The 17,998-nt window shown below is 39.0% G+C and overlaps 1 protein-coding gene across 1 annotated transcript in view; it reads right to left on the bottom strand.

Annotated features, from left to right (window-relative positions):
• MDN1 (midasin AAA ATPase 1) overlaps positions 1-17,861 on the bottom strand; it is a 103,863-nt gene extending 86,002 nt beyond the window's left edge. Inside the window, exons 1-9 of the mRNA XM_055713446.1 lie at positions 17,624-17,861; positions 11,781-12,007; positions 10,936-11,160; positions 9,280-9,387; positions 9,008-9,200; positions 6,871-7,083; positions 5,438-5,569; positions 3,797-3,900; positions 1,344-1,458 (exon numbers count right to left, since the gene is read on the bottom strand). Coding sequence (XP_055569421.1) covers positions 1,344-1,458; positions 3,797-3,900; positions 5,438-5,569; positions 6,871-7,083; positions 9,008-9,200; positions 9,280-9,387; positions 10,936-11,160; positions 11,781-12,007; positions 17,624-17,722 — 1,416 coding nt within the window. The 5' untranslated portion in view covers positions 17,723-17,861. The remainder of the gene's footprint in view (positions 1-1,343; positions 1,459-3,796; positions 3,901-5,437; positions 5,570-6,870; positions 7,084-9,007; positions 9,201-9,279; positions 9,388-10,935; positions 11,161-11,780; positions 12,008-17,623) is intronic.
• Between the last annotated feature and the right edge of the window lie 137 nt (positions 17,862-17,998).

Genomic DNA, 17,998 nt, shown 5'->3' with positions numbered 1-17,998 from the left:
AGCTTCCTAGAATTCCTGGACACATTAATCTATTTGCAGTAGAAACAACCACAGCACACAAGCACGTATCTCCAAGCAAACTGTCTGCAGAGGCCTTCCTATTAATCTACTTGATTCTCCTCCAACAAAATCCACAAGTATAAACTAAGTGCTGCTCTTGCCCCATTCCTGACAATTAGCTGACAACAAAATGGAAAAAGACACAGATATTTAAGATCAACCATAACTGTGCTGGCTGCTGAACAAATCTCAAGGAGTGAAGGAATACTACTGAAAGTCTGTCTTCTTCATCCTAGAAAATACAGAACTTTCTCATCAACTCCTCTGCAAGAGACTATTCACCCATTTTTCCCTTAGGCAAGGCTCTTTTTAAAAGCAAATCCTATTCTGAGCTTCATATCACAAAGAGAATCTCTATAGAATTCCATTTTCATTTAAGCCCAGGGCTTCTTTAATGTTTTGAAGGACTACACAAAGCAAACACTTCCTAGAGATGTTAACAAAAGATGTCAATAGAAACAGTTACTTGTAATTGATAACTGACCTACTATTTTTCATCTCAAAGCTTAGAAGTCACGATTAGAGTAAGCTCAATTTTTTTTCCTTTTTCTCTGGTTTTAAATCTGTAGACTACAAAATGGCAAAATATTTTGATTCTTAGACCAATTCAAAGCAGAACTGTGTTTGTGAAGGCGAGTTCTAGGAATCTTTGCCCAACCCACTTCAAATTTTCCTGATCTTAGAATTATTTAGGTTGGAAAAGACCTTTGAGATCATCAGATCCAACCGGTAACCAGAATTGCCAAGTCCACCACTAAACCATGTCCCTAAGCACCACATCTACACATTTTTTTTAAATGCCTCCAGGGATGATGATTCCACCACCTCCTTGGGCAGCCTGTTCTAATGCTTGACCACCCTTCCAGGGAAGAAATTTTTCCTGACATCCAATCTAAACCTCCCCTGATGTAAAAAGAGGCCATTTCCTCTTATCCTGTTGCTTGTTACTTGGGAGAAGAGACCGACCCCCACCTGCCTACAACCTCCCTTCAGGCATCTGTAGAAAGCGATAAGGTCTCCCCTCAGCCACCTCCTCTCCAGGCTAAACAACCCCAGTTACCAGGTGCTCCTCATAAGACTCATTCTCTAGACCCTTCACCAGCTTCGTTGCCCTAAAATGATGAACTGCCCACCATTTACTTCAAAATTGGCAGGATAAATCTGAAATAAGTATGTATTGTGTAACCTGGGAGATAAAAATCAGTATCAAATTTATTACTGGAAAACATTTATTATCCTCAAGTGAAAAAATTATTCACACACAATAGAGAAACACATCATACCTCCTTGAGTTCTTCTTTGCTCATGCTGTCCAGATGTATTTTAGTCCAATATTTGTCCAAAAGAGCAGCATGGCTGCTTTGCTGCCTGTACCAACCTCCACCACAACTGAATATCCTAAAATCAAAACAATATGAAGAAACACACCACACTGTGTCTTGCTGAAGAATTCAACATTTTCAGTGCATTCTTGTGCATCAAAGAACATGTTACACACTGCGGCTACAGCGTAATGCACATGCATAGAACACCTAGTGTTTGTCACTGTACCTGTCACACAACCTACCTTGCCTATCTCTGCTTTTCAAATTATCTGTTATCAGTGCTTTTTCTGCTGTAGTACCAAATCTAGAGATACTTGCAGAAGGATAACTGACAGTAAGTTTTTCAGAAGCAACATACAGAACACTTTGTACAGAGAGAAGCCTGACAGAAGTAGCCTGGGAAATATCTTCCACAGATCCTAAGAGGTCTGTGCTCTATTGCAGAGATGCAGGAAAAGCAATGTCCAGTCCCTGTCCCTCCACAGTCTTTCCTGATTATTTTGCCTCAATCTTCAGGCTCACAGTCTTTTCAATTATATATTTTGTTCCAGTTTTGTTTTTTCTTTTTTCGTTGCACAAATAACTATGCAGCCACGTGTTTATACTGACTGTGCAAAGCATTAGTCATTGGGTTTGTGGTTTGCTTCTTATCTTCTGGTGGTTTTTTGTTTGGTTTTTGGTTGTTTTGTGGTGTTTTTTAATTAAAATAATATTCCACAGCTGTAAACTGCAACAGACTTACTGAATCTGCTCTTACAAGCCCAATGGAAACTATAATTTGCTGCTATACAAACGGTTGACCACTGTGCTGGTTTTGGCTAGAACAGTTGATTTTCTTCATAGTGACTGGTATGGTGCTATGTTTTGGATTTGTGACCAAAACTGTTGATAACACAGGGATGCCTTAGTTATTGCTGAGCAGTGCTTGCACAGAGTCAAGACCTTTTCTGCTTCTCACCCCACCCCACCCCACCAGTGAGCTGGCTGGTGGTGCACAAGGAGCTGGGAGGGGGCACAGCTGGGACAGCAGACCCCAGCTGACCAAAGGGATGTGCCATACCGTATGATGTCATGCTCAACATATAAAGCTGAGGGAAGGAGGAGGAAGGCAGAGGGGACATTTGGAGTGATGGCATTGTCTTTGCAAGTAACCATTATGCATGATGCAGACCTGTTTTCCTGGAGATGGCTGAACACCTGCCTGTCAACAGGAAGTGGTGAATGAATTCTTGATTTTGCTGTGCTTGTGCACACACCTTTTGCTTTACCTATTAAACTGTCTTTATCTCAACCCATGAGTTCTCTCACTTCTACTCTTCTGATTCTCTCCCCCATGCCACTGGGGGCAGGACCGAGCAAATGACCGTGTGGTGCCTAGTTGCTGGCTGGGGTTAAACCATGACAATCAAGTACACAGATGAAGAAAATCTTAGGAGACGAGGCAACCAAAAGAGAGAGGGATCCAAAAGACTCAGTTCCAGAAGAAACAGATCAGATAAATAATAATAATAAAAAAAATTATGGAAGGAAGACAAAAGCAGAAAAATTTGTTAAAGGCTTTGAAGGAAGCTACAAAGCATTTGAAAAGCATGTACCCATTCTCCTTCTAGATATCCTTACCTTCAATCTTGATACAATATTATGTCTTAATACACAAGAAGACATTTATAGACATCTGATGCATGAGCCATTAATACAGTGAAATTGTCAGGGACAATACCTTCGATTTTTTTCTGATTAGAAAACATTACAAACATCCACAAGACTTTCACAAATCAGATTTTCTTAAAAAAAAAATGTTTATTTCTTTTTTTTCATTAATCCCAAATAAAATAACTTTATCTTACTTATTATAGATGCAGGGTTCAGTTAAAATTGTTCATGAAACTCTTAAAAAAAACCCACAACCTTCCAGGGAAAACACGTATATAACTGCTCAAGCAGGTGGAATAAAAAAAAAATAAATAAACCGCAGCAAACTAACCATTCAGTAGTCAGACTACCAACTACCCAAAGATCAGCACAGCTAAGAATTATTTTTACACAGGTGCTGTTAAAACTAGCAAGTTAAGACACCTTGTGGATATCTATCATAAGCCTTCTTCACACAGTAATTCCTGAGAGTAGTGTTTTGTTTTGGAAAGGGGTGGGTTTTGTAGGGTTCCCCCCAGGAAGTTTTATTCCTTCAGCCTTGTTGAAGTGACCTTTCTGTACAAAGGCTGGATTCACCCAGCAGTAATATAAGCTGCCCTAAATTTTAAAAATCCCTTTCACAATTTCTAAGGCTTCTATTATTTGTTGAACAGAAATTGCTAAAACACTGCTGCTCAAGTACCTTGAATGCTTCCTCTGTCTTTGATTTTAAAATAGGACATCCATGCTTTTAACCTCATTTAACTTTACAAGCCTACCTCCTGGTTGCAAAAAACTGGAATCCCGATGCTACTTTTAAACAGTCACCACGACCAGGAATCAGCAACTCTCTTTTTTCCAGAAGAGGAATCAGCACAGAGATCTGAAGAAGAGAAGAAAATTTATAAAACTTTTTTGTGTGTGAAACTTTAACAGACAGCACACCCATTCAAACTCATTTCACATTGGAGATGCTAGACCATTTACAGCGAGCACAACTACATTGTTACCAAATGTTGTTCCTGCAGACTGCGCTTCCAAGTGACACTAACAAGAATTGCAGAGTCCCTCGTAATTTCAATCAGCAGTGGAAGTCACAGGTGTAATGCTTACCTATCTTCTTTCTCCTGTATCCAGATTTAATGATAAGAGAATGGAAATTACAGTCTTTACACTACAAGTCCAAATCAAAACTATTTCTTTTGAGTTGCCAAATGAAGTATTAGACACTTGCATATCAGAAGCCTTATTTTCTCTATCTGCCTGAACAAAGATGACCTGCATCTCAAAGATGTCATTCTCAAATATCAACATTTTCCACCTTATACCCTGGTATCCCCAGGAAAATTTAGTATCTGTTTAAAGAATCTATTTTTCCATGCAGAAGGACAGTAATAATAATGGAAGGAAAAAAGGGAGATAGGACCACAACGACCCCTCAGCACAGGAGGCAGCAAGTATGGGGACTTTGATATGGAGAAAGGAGACAGGATGCCTGCAGGGAGGACCTGAAGAAAGGGAGAGATGAATGCAGGACACTACTACCCTACTCAGGGCATCCTTATGAGTGCAATGAGCAGAGTCCACAGAAGCAAGTAAGTGCATGACCCTCTGGCAGTGAAAATTGTCTAGTATATACAAGCAGTATTTCTTGGCTTTCTTATAAATTCCTTATATTTCAGAAGCCTAGAACCCAATGAACAAGCTGTCAGGTTATTTAGTCACACAAAGGATGCTTTACAGAACAGATATGAAAGAAAACCACTATCTGTGGAACGTTCAGCAAGCTTATACAGCAAAATGTCTCTATGACATTGTTCTTGCAGAAGACATGCTTTCAGCAACCATTACTTCAAAAAGGAAGGATGACAGTCTAACTAGTCGTTCTGGAGCTGGAAACAGGAAATCTGTTAAAACCTATACTGCTTAATGTAACAACACATTTTTAATATCTAAGCCAGAGGTAAGAAAGGTGTAAGAAAAAAAACCACAACCAAACAAGATAAAACAAAAAACCCTACACAACAAAACGCTAAAAAAAAAAACACCTTATTAACAGCACCACTTTAATACAATGACAATACTCTGTGGTGTTTGGGACCCTTGGTTTTCTTCAAATATTTAAACGTGATTTAAAAGACACATAGCTCACTATCAGTGTCAATCCAAAATCTTCAGAATGAAATCTGGCATGAATGGCAGTGTCATGACTACTCTAAAACAATGATAAAAACTAATGCCATATGCTAATACACGACCAAAGACAGACAGGTTAATTCTTTCTAATCCCTTTTAAAGTGGCATTATTTTGAGCATGCTGCTGCAGAACTCATGGTGATTAGACTGCAGAAATTACTAGTACAGGCCTTAAGACCAGTACTTTACAACCAGCATCTTACAACCAGCATGAACCTACGTACCACATCCAGAGGAGCATAATCAATATCCTCCAGAAGTATCCAATGACCTTTGGTAACAGCTTGTGTCAAGGTTCCAGGCTGCCACACAAACTCCCCTGGCACATCTGTACAACGATACATACCAAGCAGCGTCTGTGACAGAAACAATCAGTAAATTAGAGACCTGTTCGTTACATCCCTTAAAAACTCGGGAGTAAAAACTTACAAAAAATGACTGAAGCTGATACATAGGTAACACTTACTTAACCTGCACATTATTAAAAAATCCATCTGGTAATCTGTGCTCAGTGTTATGCTTTTTTAAATTAAGAAGAAAAATTATCATAGACGTGGAAAGGTGAAACAACCGAAACCTAGTAATTAAAATAGAACCAGGTAATTGGAAGTGAACTTACAGAGCTGTGCCACCATAATTAACAATCAACAGTAACATAACAAACTGTCTAGGGTTGCACTAAACATTAGTTTACATTTTTGAAAAGTCTGTGACTAGGCTAATAAGAGGAATTGTAAATCAAGTTATTCAAAGATTCAAAATCACTCAAGTCTTGCTTCTCCAAAAAGTTCTAACTTCTACATTTAAGCATTCCTTAAATTATTAAGTTTATGGTTTCACTGTTACATATTTTGTACCTTGAATTTTATCACTTTTTATTAATATGGTGGTCTTACTCATGTATATATGAAGATATTCCTGTGAAGAACAGTTGTGAAATGGTGAAATCGGCTGTTCTATACAAATAAAGAAGGTGCTTATGCATGCTAATAAAAACCTTCAGATAGCACTTCTGGTAGATACCAACCACACTGGAAAACTAAACACAAATTAAGCCAAAACCCATAAATCAATTCAAGCTCGAAAGATATATATGCAAAACCAGAAGAATGTGAAATTATTTTCACCTCTGGTTTTGTCACTACAGGTAGAGCTAGATTGCTATTATTTAAGTTCAAGTGTCCTCAGCATCACAGGATATCACTTCATCTCACCTTTACTGCAAAAAATTGGCATCAGATTGAACTGATTACTAGCTCACTTAAACTGAAATAAAAGTGTCCATACATCCTTTGGCACCAGCTTGTGTCATTCTAGACTAATTTTTTTCCCCAATGCAAATCAATTTTTTTAATGGAGAAAAAAATAAGTAAATAAAATCAATAGGGCTCTTCCACACAGAAAAACCTGATAAAGTATAATCCGAACGAAACAGAAACAGCACAATTACGCACAGAATTTAAAACCTACTCAAGCTTAACTGTGACTTTTCTTCACATTTATTTATTCTCATCAATAGTAAGACCAATACTACAGAGTTGGGTATTGTGAGGTCTTTGGGCAAAAAGTTTAACATTATCTTATTAGAAAACTAAGTGCATGCTTTAAGTAAAAATTACGTCTGATCATCCAGCCATAAAACAACTTCATAAGTTACCTTACTATCAGTTTGATCCCCAAGCTGGACTTTCAAAATATGAGGAGGCTTTGCTCTTCCTGTAACAGCTGCTAAATATTCAATTAAAGAAGTTTTGCCACATCCTATTGGTCCTTCTAATAAAACAGGGCTCTGATATGCTACAGCAATAGCAAGGTTTTGAAGATTTGTGAAGACAGATTCAACCAAAACAAAGTGGCTGGTGTCATTTTCCTGTTCAAACATAAAATCTGAGTTACAACACTGAAATTGTTACTTTTTTTACAGGTTGTATAACAATTAGGAAAGTAAGTCTGACAACTAGAAAATTTTGGCCTGCAGATCTGTCAACACATATCAAATAAAATACAGGGTTCTAAAGCTGTATTTAATGACAGTATTTAAATAGATTTCATCAGAAACTTATTATAGGTGAAACACTTAATAGAAGTATATGTACAATGTATTCCCAAAGGAAGTTCACACTAAGATGTCAGTACAGGCACAGTAACTATTCAATTATAATACACGTCAATCAAATACAATTTGCAATATAAGTGAAATTAAGTCATCGGAATGGATCCAAATCACAGGACAAATCAAACAGCAGTTAGATTCAGACGATACAAGTGTGAATATTAACTGTTGTATTTACTTCTTTTTGCACAGGCCAAAGCATAAGATCATTAAACTCAGTGCATGAAAAAGAGAGGTAAATTCAGTAAGAATTATTTTCTTTAAAATGCAATGAATGTACTTTATTGAACGGTAATTAATCAATGCTACAGATACTCTCTATGTATTACAACTCTACTACAGTCACTTATATATCAATATACAGCACAAAAATGAGTGCTTTCCTGCTAAAAGGCGCAGAGAAAAGAAAAGAAAGTACATACTGCACAGAAACAAGTGTCTTGTATGTACGTTTCATCTTCTTTTCAGATAGAATTTTGTGTACTTCTCTGGTAATAATGCTAGTTTTTAAGAGCACCTGCTTTCCCCTCAGTTTGCTCCTACCTCTTTGTCAGACCTCCTCAGCTGTTAACTGGAGGCTTATCCTGTGGCTATCAAAAAAATAAAAGCAAGCCTTTTTGGAAATTCTCTCCTTCCTCATATACTAAGAGTATTTTTTCAGCAATCCAGTTTATAATATGGCCTAGCTTCAGCACAGCTGCAGGAGCAATGACACTAAGTAAGAATCTCCTTAAATATCTCTTCCGTTTCCCCTGCTGCAACACATTTCAAAACAGATACTCAATCCTGTAAAAAAAGCTAGAATATAGCAAATTCAACTACAGAAGTTGTGAGGTGGGGGTGGGAAGGAATTTGGGAAGTAATTTCTTTCCTTGCAGAATTCTGCTAGTCAAGGAATTCTGACCATTGGTAGTCTTCATTCATTTCTTTCTTCACTGGTACGTTTTTGTCAGTGTTGCAAAATTAGATAGAAATACCCAGCTAAAACTGTACCTAAATGAGAAAACCAGTCAAGAATACTGGCTGCAGCTACGAAGAACAACCTGCACACTTCAAGATGAACAGCCTCTCAAGGGCAAAAAGGTTAAATACTGTTTGCTCAAAAATGTTTATGCCTTTAATGGACTTCCTAAAAACTATAAGGCACTACATTCTGCATTACATTTCACTCAAGTGGAGAAAGTAAGTTCTTGCTCACTTTCTCTCTCCTTTTTCTGCCTTCTAGAAGAGTAAGTAGCAGCCTTGTTTTCTTTTAAGAGAAGAACTAAGAATATGCTTGCAGAAAGACTTTTTAAGAAATCTGTATAGCACAAAAAACAGCTTCATGTAGGTAAAACAAACTGTACCAGATCCTGGCTTTACTCAGCTATGGAATACCACCCTAACTTGGACTGCAGATACATGTATTTTTTGGTAGTATGTGTGTAAGAACTGCTACGTTAAGATAAAATGAACAGCATTATCACACCTTTGTTGCTTCATTCCACTGCAGAGCTTCCTTGCAACATCTGTATCATGCAACACTAGCTTACAGCACACATCAAGAAACTATAAAGATACTACAAGGTCATGTGTGTATCTCAATACCATTTAAGCAGGAACTATTCACCATTTAGGGATTCAATCAAATGAAAAAGCATAAAAAGTACAAACTTAACCCTCTCAAACCTAGGTTACATACCTGCTCTTCAGAATCAAGTTGTAGTCTAGGCAGCACAATACCACATACAGATACTACATTTGCAGAGAGGTCGCCCAATACAATATGTCCTTGTGTATACTGCAGTTCTTTCTCCTTTTGCCAAAATGAGGAGTCTGGATTGGCCAGAACAAGGGCTTGCTCCACTTTCTGCAGCTGAGATTCTTCTAGTAGCCTGTGAAATCAGTGTTTATTTATTCAACTGAAAGTCATCAACAAAATTAAATAGTGTTCAAGATTTTAAAAGTTCTTACTTTAGTCTGAAATGTATCAGCTCCTCAGCACTGAATATTTTCTTCAGGAAAGATAATTTATGTTCATCATTCATGCATGTAACCAGAGCAAGACAGTTTGAAGTATACCTAAAAATTATATTTAGAACATAACATGTCAAAACTGTCTTAAGAGATTTAGTTTGACAACTGTCATTTGCAAACCAAAACATCAAGTTTGGAAAAATACACTGAAAATTTTCGTACTAAAATTATTTTAGTGCTGTGCTTACCATTCTGTAAGATTAGACAAATATCTCAGAATTGAAAAAAGCAATTCTATCACAGCATACTTTACCATTTATACACCAACTTGCTAACCTTTCTCTGAAGGACTGAATGATCAACAGAAATACAGTAAAGGACAGCACTTTCCCAAATAAATGAAGGTTAATGTATGAGACTATGAAAATCAGGTTTTCTTTGCCTGGCTTCTCTTTCAATTTCTACCATCCCCCTTTCAAAATTGCTTTCCATTTCATACTATTTCTAAAATAACCATAACACAATGAACTCAAGACTAAGTGCCAAAAGAAGCCAACTCTTAAGTCTTCACTTCATTACTACAAAAAACTGTTTTGCAACAAAATGACATTTAATACAAATCATAAACCACTTCTCATTTATTTTACCACTGTTTTACCTTCCAAGAACAAAGCTTTCAATGACTTCAAGGGTGGAGAATGGGGAGAAAAAAAAGAGTTGTCATAAGATGACTGGTTCAGGACAAAATTTAAAAGTCAGCTCATTTACTTAAGGTTATTAGCTGAACACCCGATAAACCAATTCCAGTCAATGAAACATAAATTCTATTCCTTTTTCTAAGATATCTAAGTGTATGTCACCCTGAAGAGCTTCAGCAATGGCTGATAGATTTGACATCACTATTGTTCCTGCCCTTCCTAAATTATACACCTAATTTTAAATGGTGTGTTACTAATGTAATTCTGAATTCATGTTTAAAAACCACAAAGACTATTAAAGACCTTTTCTTAAATAAATATGAGGCATTATCAATACTACCACCCACATAACTAAGGCAGATCATGTGACTACGTTGAAGCCCTTGCAGGCAGACACCCAACATAAAACATTTAACCAAAACCACATGCAAAGTTTGCAACAAGGCCAGTTAGGAAGTGTAGCTTAAACAAGCCAAGCTTTACAGTGACTGAGATGGTTTTCTTCTGTTGCTTGTATATAGACAACTCAGTAACGTGTCAATGCAGAATAGTATAACATATCATCGTGACGTAAGTTAGAGTGAGAGTAGGTCCATCTCCACTTTTTTCTAGGAACACATGCTAGAATGCATGCAATACACAACAGGCTTACAGTAGAAGTGAAGTGATAAATTCACCATCTCCCATGCATCCAGCTTGGGTAAACTGAAGTTATTTCAAAAGATTCTCCAGAGCATAGCTTTAAGCATAACTAAGAGCTAGCCTGCATTTCACTCTAATACATCACTACAGGTTTCAAAAGATCACCTAAGAAGCACTGGTACGGATATCATCAGTACAGATTTTGCTGGTATTATTTGAAGATTCTTTTTTACTTGGACATGAACATTGTTAAATAAAATTCAAGATACAGATACATCTTTTCAATGGAGAAGATCTGTGGGTTTTAACTTACCAACGGACTAAAGTGTCATGACTCCTGAGAAGTGGAATACACACACTCCAGTCCCATAATTCCCGGAAAACTGATGGCTCCTTTTGTAAAAATATATAGGCTGCCTCCATGAGGTCCCGTAACTTCATTCGCCTGCGCCCATATCGGACTGTGTTTGCATCTGAGCTCTCCAGGAAAAGCCTCTGGAAAACCGGTGATGTATTTTCAAAATATCTTAAAGCAAATCTTTAGGAGAAAGAGACAGAGAAAGAGATGAAACAGACATCTAAGCCAGAGGAAAGGAAAAGATGGCACTAACAAAAATGTCAGGACAGAGGTCCTTAGACAGTAACTGACAGTATACTGAGAACTAAGGCCTATATTTAACTTCATCAACACTTGGGAAAGCCAACCAGTTCAGCAATCAGCTGACAACTTATACTTGACCTTATCAGAAATCATTAGTTAATTATCAAGGAGAAATAGTACAGCCTTTGGTGAAATCTCTTTGATTGCTCTTGTGTACTGGGAAAGTAATACTGATTCCTACTTACATAGCTTTGTATTCTACTGGCCTACAGGTCTAATCACAAATGCAGAGATTTTGGTTGTGAGCAATTTTCACGCCAGCTGTTTTGCTTTTCTTTTGATCATTAAGATTAACATCACATTAGATCTTACAACAAAATTTAATTTTAAGCTGTGTTTAAGACTTGCATTTTCCAAATCATTCTTTCAATTCAAAACACATCTGTTATTGCAGGAGACAATCTAAATTGTAACACCACCTCTCATCACTGTTGAGCACTGACAAGCATATATATTCCCTAAGCTCAAATGCTGAACAGAGACATTACATTACTCACGGCAAAACATCAGGGTGGTTAGCAACCAGCTTGCTCATCGCAACACACAGCCTTTCATGCCGATCATGGTTGATTTGGCCACCAGCTTTAATGGCTTCTGCATTTCTTTCCAGCAAATCCAACAAGATTGGCCGAACTTGACGGCCGATCAGTAGAGTACATTCTTTATCCAGTAATAACTGTGCTAAAGCATCAAGGATGCATTGCCGATCCTGCTGAGTCCAAATCTAGAGGAATGGAAAGTAACAACAGGTTTTAATGGGAACTGATTTGGACTTTTAATATCGGAACTATTCATGCAGGATTTACAGTGAATTCTACAGGAATAATCTTTCAAAAAACCAGAAGAGAGTCCAAAACTCCCAATGGAAGTACTTACTTGATACAGCTCTCCATATTTAAAAAACTTGGGTAACAGAATGAGCGACATGCAGAATGACACACTAAATAGGAATTACAAAAAAGTGCCAAAATCCTAAATTGTATTTTACAGATGAAAGATAAGACAAATAATTTTAAATACTTTTTTAAAGAAAAAAAATGGGAAAATGTTGTAACAACTAACACATCTTTGTTAATAGAATTCCTGCTGATTTTAACAGTTCGGTCTCACGAGAGCCACAACACATCTAAGAATTAGAGTTCTTAAAAAAAGTTTGAGTTGCATTATATTCACTATCTCTCTTTAAAAAAAGAACCATTCAGTCAATCATGATTACAGCAATTATAGCGAGCAATGCTCTTGACAAGCAGCAGCATATATTCAGTTTTGAAGTTGAGATTATTTTTTCTTACTTTTATATAAAAATTGAACTTTTGTGTAAAACAAAATATTAGGCTTTAAAATAGATGGAAAACATATTCACATCTGCTAGGAAAAGAAAGTAAAACAAAAAACTCAACACCCCCCCCAGACTCTCCCCCACATCCCCCTCAACCTTCTTAACTTTGTTACTGAAGAAAAACAACCAATTTCTTGTGTCTTATGCTTACATTTCTCTGGTCTTTGAGCTCACGTTATTATCCACCTCCGTGATGTTTAGTATATAATGCAGCATAAGTAATTCTGATTTGTGACGAATCAGGATTATGAATTTGCATTGTAGCAGTTTTGCTCTTAACTTTGACGCTCCACTCTCTCCCCAGCCTTGCTGACTGAACCCTTATCCTATCAAGACTATTTTATCTTTCTTGGCAAACAGTGGTAAATACAGCTAGGCAAGGCAGCTCTCAAAACAAAACAAGCACTTACTAAAACTCCTACAGAAATATTCTGTGATTCAGGTAGTCTTTCATTTTAGCAAAATGTGCAGCCAATTTCTGCTTCTCCTAGACTTTTGTTAGTCAGGTAAAACCTTCTCCTGAGGCTGCAGATAGGATGGTTCCATTGTTACAAGTAAGACTGCAGAGGTCCTACAGGTTGCCTTTGAAAAGAGTGACCTCCTAAGCTTACACCACTATCACGCATACTTGTTCAAGTTCCTTGCGTCTCTTTCTGAATTTGGAAAGATATTCATTCCCTAATAGCACATTAAGAAATCAGGGAAACTGCAGTATATACAATACAAACATCAAAACCACCACATTAATTGCAGCAGTTTATTACGTGCTTTGTGTTTATTTTTATGAAACATGATACAAGTTTATCTTCCTTTCATCCATGAGATCAGCATCAAAAATAATTTAAAAAATGGAGCTGAAGGTCTGCATTCATCACAAAGCAAACAAGACACTGTTCATTAGAAAGGATCAGATTCTGAGTGGCAAAATGATTGACAGGCTGTTCAAAGGCAGCAGGGCTCAAAAAAATTGAAGGAAGTCCACTGTAAAAAAAAGTATCTTCAATTTCCAAATCAATTACATCTTTCGCTACCCAAACAAGGCACAACAGAGTGCTTAATTTATTAACCAGAGCTTTCAATATCAAATAAACAGTTAACAATGGTAAGAATAATGTGACTGACTCAGTAAAATTCTGTAGTTACATGACTGCTCTACAACAAATCCATTCTATTACCAATTTTGTGAGAGCAAGCAGTTTTTTAATCATCGTGTGCAGTACCCTTAGGATATATAAAACTGTTCAAAAACCACAGTGGCAACATTCTCATTCTACACAGAGACTGTTCATTTGATTTCAGAGCCTTTCAGAGTGCAAATTAAACATTTTATGGAAAAGAAGAATACTGTCCGAGAGCATTTTAACTAAAAGTTGCTTTCTGAAATACCCAGCTTCCTCAATCAGTAGGAAAGGACAGCTGATCTGAAAATATTTAATTCTAATGTTCAAACCTGGGAGAGTAAATCTACACCCATGGTTCCAAAGAGCTGCGTTAAGAAAGCATCACAAAAGACTGTCCCTCCAAATATAGAATATACACACACATTGTGTATTATTAACAAGAGACACTAAACAGAAGCACAGCTAGGAATGAAACCTGGAGTCAAACATGATCCCAGTTGCTCTTCTAGCAGCATGTTGCATGTTTCTTCCCAATCTGGACAGTACATTTATTCAGTGATCACAAGATATGTAAGTGTTTATAAAGAACCAGCTTAATCCAAAACCCAAGATTACAAAAGGATCACAGCAAGAAATAATCTGTGCTCATGTGAAATTATTGTGGGTCACAGGTGTTTCCAACAGTGTTACACCGTACACAGATTTAACAATGGGTTACTTCCAAAGAGGGAGGGTGTAAGACCCTGCGCGCGCGTAGGAAATACTTCTTTCCCTCCAACACAGGAACACAGGTTTTCAGCTTTGTTCCCTCATACAACCAGTTCTACTGCACAGCAATCAATCTGGCAAGATGATCCAAATTAATCTTTCTTTTAAAGTGTTCCACTGGCTGGAAAAGTTGAAAGAATTTTCCACATCAACACATTCACTGGGTTCAGGGTAGGAAAAGCAACAGAAAGCTGTGGCTTGGCCTTGGGAACAGGCAAAAAGAAAACAGAGTAGGACCACTCTTTTTGGCAGATGTCCAGTTCAATAAGATAAAGCAGAACATGAGCCTGCACTCTTCTTATAACCCACATACTTCAAGAAAAAAAAACAACAAAATGACAGGCGGATATACAGTCTCACAAGAACAAGATGGCTTCAACCACCCGCAGAACAAGCTGTAACTTCCTACACCTCCTCCAACAGATTGCATTTGATAGAGTTGGATAGATCGCTCCTTCAAGGATGGTGTGAACATTCTCTTTGACTTTGCATCAGTGTATTTATTAACATACTGCCTCCCAAAAATCACAGCTCCTAAAAAACTAGAAGCAGAAGACGATGAGAATATACTCCAGGATGGAGGCAGAAGTACAGCATACCTTCCCTTATTTATAATGCTACATGATATAAAGCCTAACTAATCTTTCAAATAAAAAACCTGAAGTCATATTTTTGGAACAAACCAGTCTACCTTAGTTGCCAGGATGTCAGAATGTTCTTCTGACAGCCAATGAGTAGCTGGCTGAATTTGGGACAGCTAGGTCACCTTTTTTTCCCCTCCATTAAAAAAAATAAAATAATAAAAAAAAGAATAGAGGCACTTCTCAACATCAAATGCAAAGACTGAAGGGCTATTGATAAGAGCTTGGAGTTATTATTAAAACAACTTTCACTGCTACATAGAAAAATGAAAGGCAAAGTGAAGAACGCCAAGCTAAAACACTGACAGAATAGAACAGGAGATCCATAACGGCATGCTCGAGATCTCCAGTTCACTCAGGATGGTTCCATAGCCTAAACGGAGTAGATATTCAAAAGGTCAAGTTTTTTTATTTAGATCTTCCCATATACGCACAGTGGCAAGATATGAAGAGCAGAAACAAATATTTCTGCACTAAAGTTCTATTCCTACTAGCATTTTAACCTTGACATTAATGAACTTCTCTACTGAAATTACACCATTACAGGGAGCCAAAATACATGCAATTACAGAAAATCTGCATTTGGAATTCTACACAGGAAGATGTTCTGATTCAAACAGACCTTTGATAAAAGCACATTTCAGCAGTTTGTGGAACCCTACTGCTTACAGTTTGCTTAAATTATCCAAAAAATAGAAAGACAGGAAACAGACTTTTGAAGAGCTTTTCATCCCATTTTCCTCATTAAGAACACACAAATTTGCTGTACCTCTGCAGAGTTAATGGTATACAAATACTCTACAGAAAAAGCTCTATTTCTATTACATACTGAAGTACAGGGAACAAGATCTTCCATCACCACAGAAATGGTCCCTTACTAGGAATCTCAAAAGACTGTTCTTTACTTCACTGTTGTGGGCAAGTTCCACTCCATTATGGAATACTGAAGAATTAAGTTGCCAGAAAGACACAGTGAAGCTGCAGAGAGTTCTGTATTCCCAGACGCACGCTTTTCAAGTTACATACAAATCAACCAGTAGGAAGTCAGGTAAGATGACTGAAGTCAGTCGTTGTTTAGTGGAAAGATAAGGCTAACATGCTTCCAGATCTGTAGCTTGCAAATAGTAATTCAGTTTTCTAAAAGAACATGTCATTGTTCATTAATGTGCTGTTCCAGACTCTCTGTATATAATCACCCTAATAATTTCCACCTTGCAAGAGTTTGAAATCCAAAGTATATCTCAAAACAGTCACCAGAAGGGAAAGAGCAGTTTCTTTCCCAGTCTCAGATCTTGGTGACTCACTTCTGGTTCACTGCTCCATCTGCTGCCTCACACACCTGCATCGTCCCCATCTCTATTTCTCAGCTGTTTCTTTGTCTTGAATAGCAGCTCTTCATCACTGTTTTCCACCAATCAGCATCAACTCCCCGATGTAGGAATATATATATTCATTTCAATTTCACTTTGATGCCATGATTTGCAGCGACAGAAGAAAAAGCTGTCTGCCTACCAACAGGGAACCTTGACTTACAGTATGAAAGCCTTCCCCAACCGTAACTATGAGACACTAATTCAGATTGAAAGCCAGTGTTCTGAAAAAACCCGATGATTCAGACTTTTCATTTTCAAACACTGGGACAATCTCCCAGACAAACAGAAATACGGATTTTGAGTCCCGAAGTATGTATACAACATAGAGGCTCCAAAAGCTTTGTCATTAAAATTAGTACTAATATAATAGCTGATGTGTTGATAGCCTATTATTATTATTATTATGCATTCCAGTATTTCAGAGGCAGAAACGAGCTAGGCCTAAACTCTCCTAGAAGGCAGGTGTACTTTTCACCTTAAGGCAGCCAAAGCATGAAAACACAGAAGACAGGAACGTTTCCAGTATCACTGTGATTTAAAAAAGGGACGCACACCCTAGAAAAACCAGTTCTCTGTGGTTTTACCCCACATGCTGATTTAAGGCGATTAAAGAAGGCCTCAAACAACATCAGGGTAACATGCTGCAGCTCAGGGACTAGATATTGTCTCAGTGCCTGCTAACAGCATGCCATCTCTCGCTATCGTGCCTTCAGAGTCACCTCATGAGGCACGGAGGACACCCAAGATTTTAACGCTGGGGCAAAATGCCTCCTCAGGAAGCGCAGTTACGAGGGGTGCCAGGGCACCGGAGGGGACCCACCTCGCAGGGCCCCAGTCGCACAGCCCTGCAAGGGGTGGGAAGCGGAAGATACCGCAGCAAGACAGAGAGAGAGCGGATCGCTGCTCCCGGAGAGCGGCGCCGCCAGCCGCCTGAGGACGAGGGGGCGGGAGGGCGCCCAGGCGGCGCGGGCAGCAGACGACGCTGCCGGGAGGAGATGGCGGCGCGGGACCGGGCGGGGGTCGCCCCTGCGAGGCCCGCCCGGAGGGAGAGAGGGCGGACGCCCGGAGGCTGCGCCGAGCCCCGCGCCGCACACTCACCTGCTTCGCCAGGAACCTGCTCAGCTCCGCACTGCTCTTCTCGTTCCTGCGCGCCACCAGCTGCAGCGGCTCCGCCAGACGGAACCTCAGCTCCGCCATCTCCCGCCGCCGGCGGGGCGCGGGCAGCGGCTGGGGAGAGCGGCGGGAGCGGGGAAGGGCCCGCGTGCCCAGCCGCCGGCAGCACAGACCGCGCGGCACGTGGGCGCGGGACGGACGCGCTGCGCAGCGCCAGCTTCCGCCTCGCCGCCGTCGTCACCCGCCCGCGACACAGCCGGCGCCGGGAAGCGCCGCCGGTCCCCGCCTCTCACGTGACGGTGCCCGCGCTGAACTACGGCTCCCAGCATGCACCGCGGCGCGCGGGCGCCTGCTGCATGC

The sequence above is a fragment of the Falco cherrug genome, chromosome 6 (genome assembly GCF_023634085.1).
Source record: "Falco cherrug isolate bFalChe1 chromosome 6, bFalChe1.pri, whole genome shotgun sequence".
Classification (NCBI taxonomy): domain Eukaryota; kingdom Metazoa; phylum Chordata; class Aves; order Falconiformes; family Falconidae; genus Falco; species Falco cherrug.
This window is presented reverse-complemented; position numbering and strand designations above follow the sequence as displayed.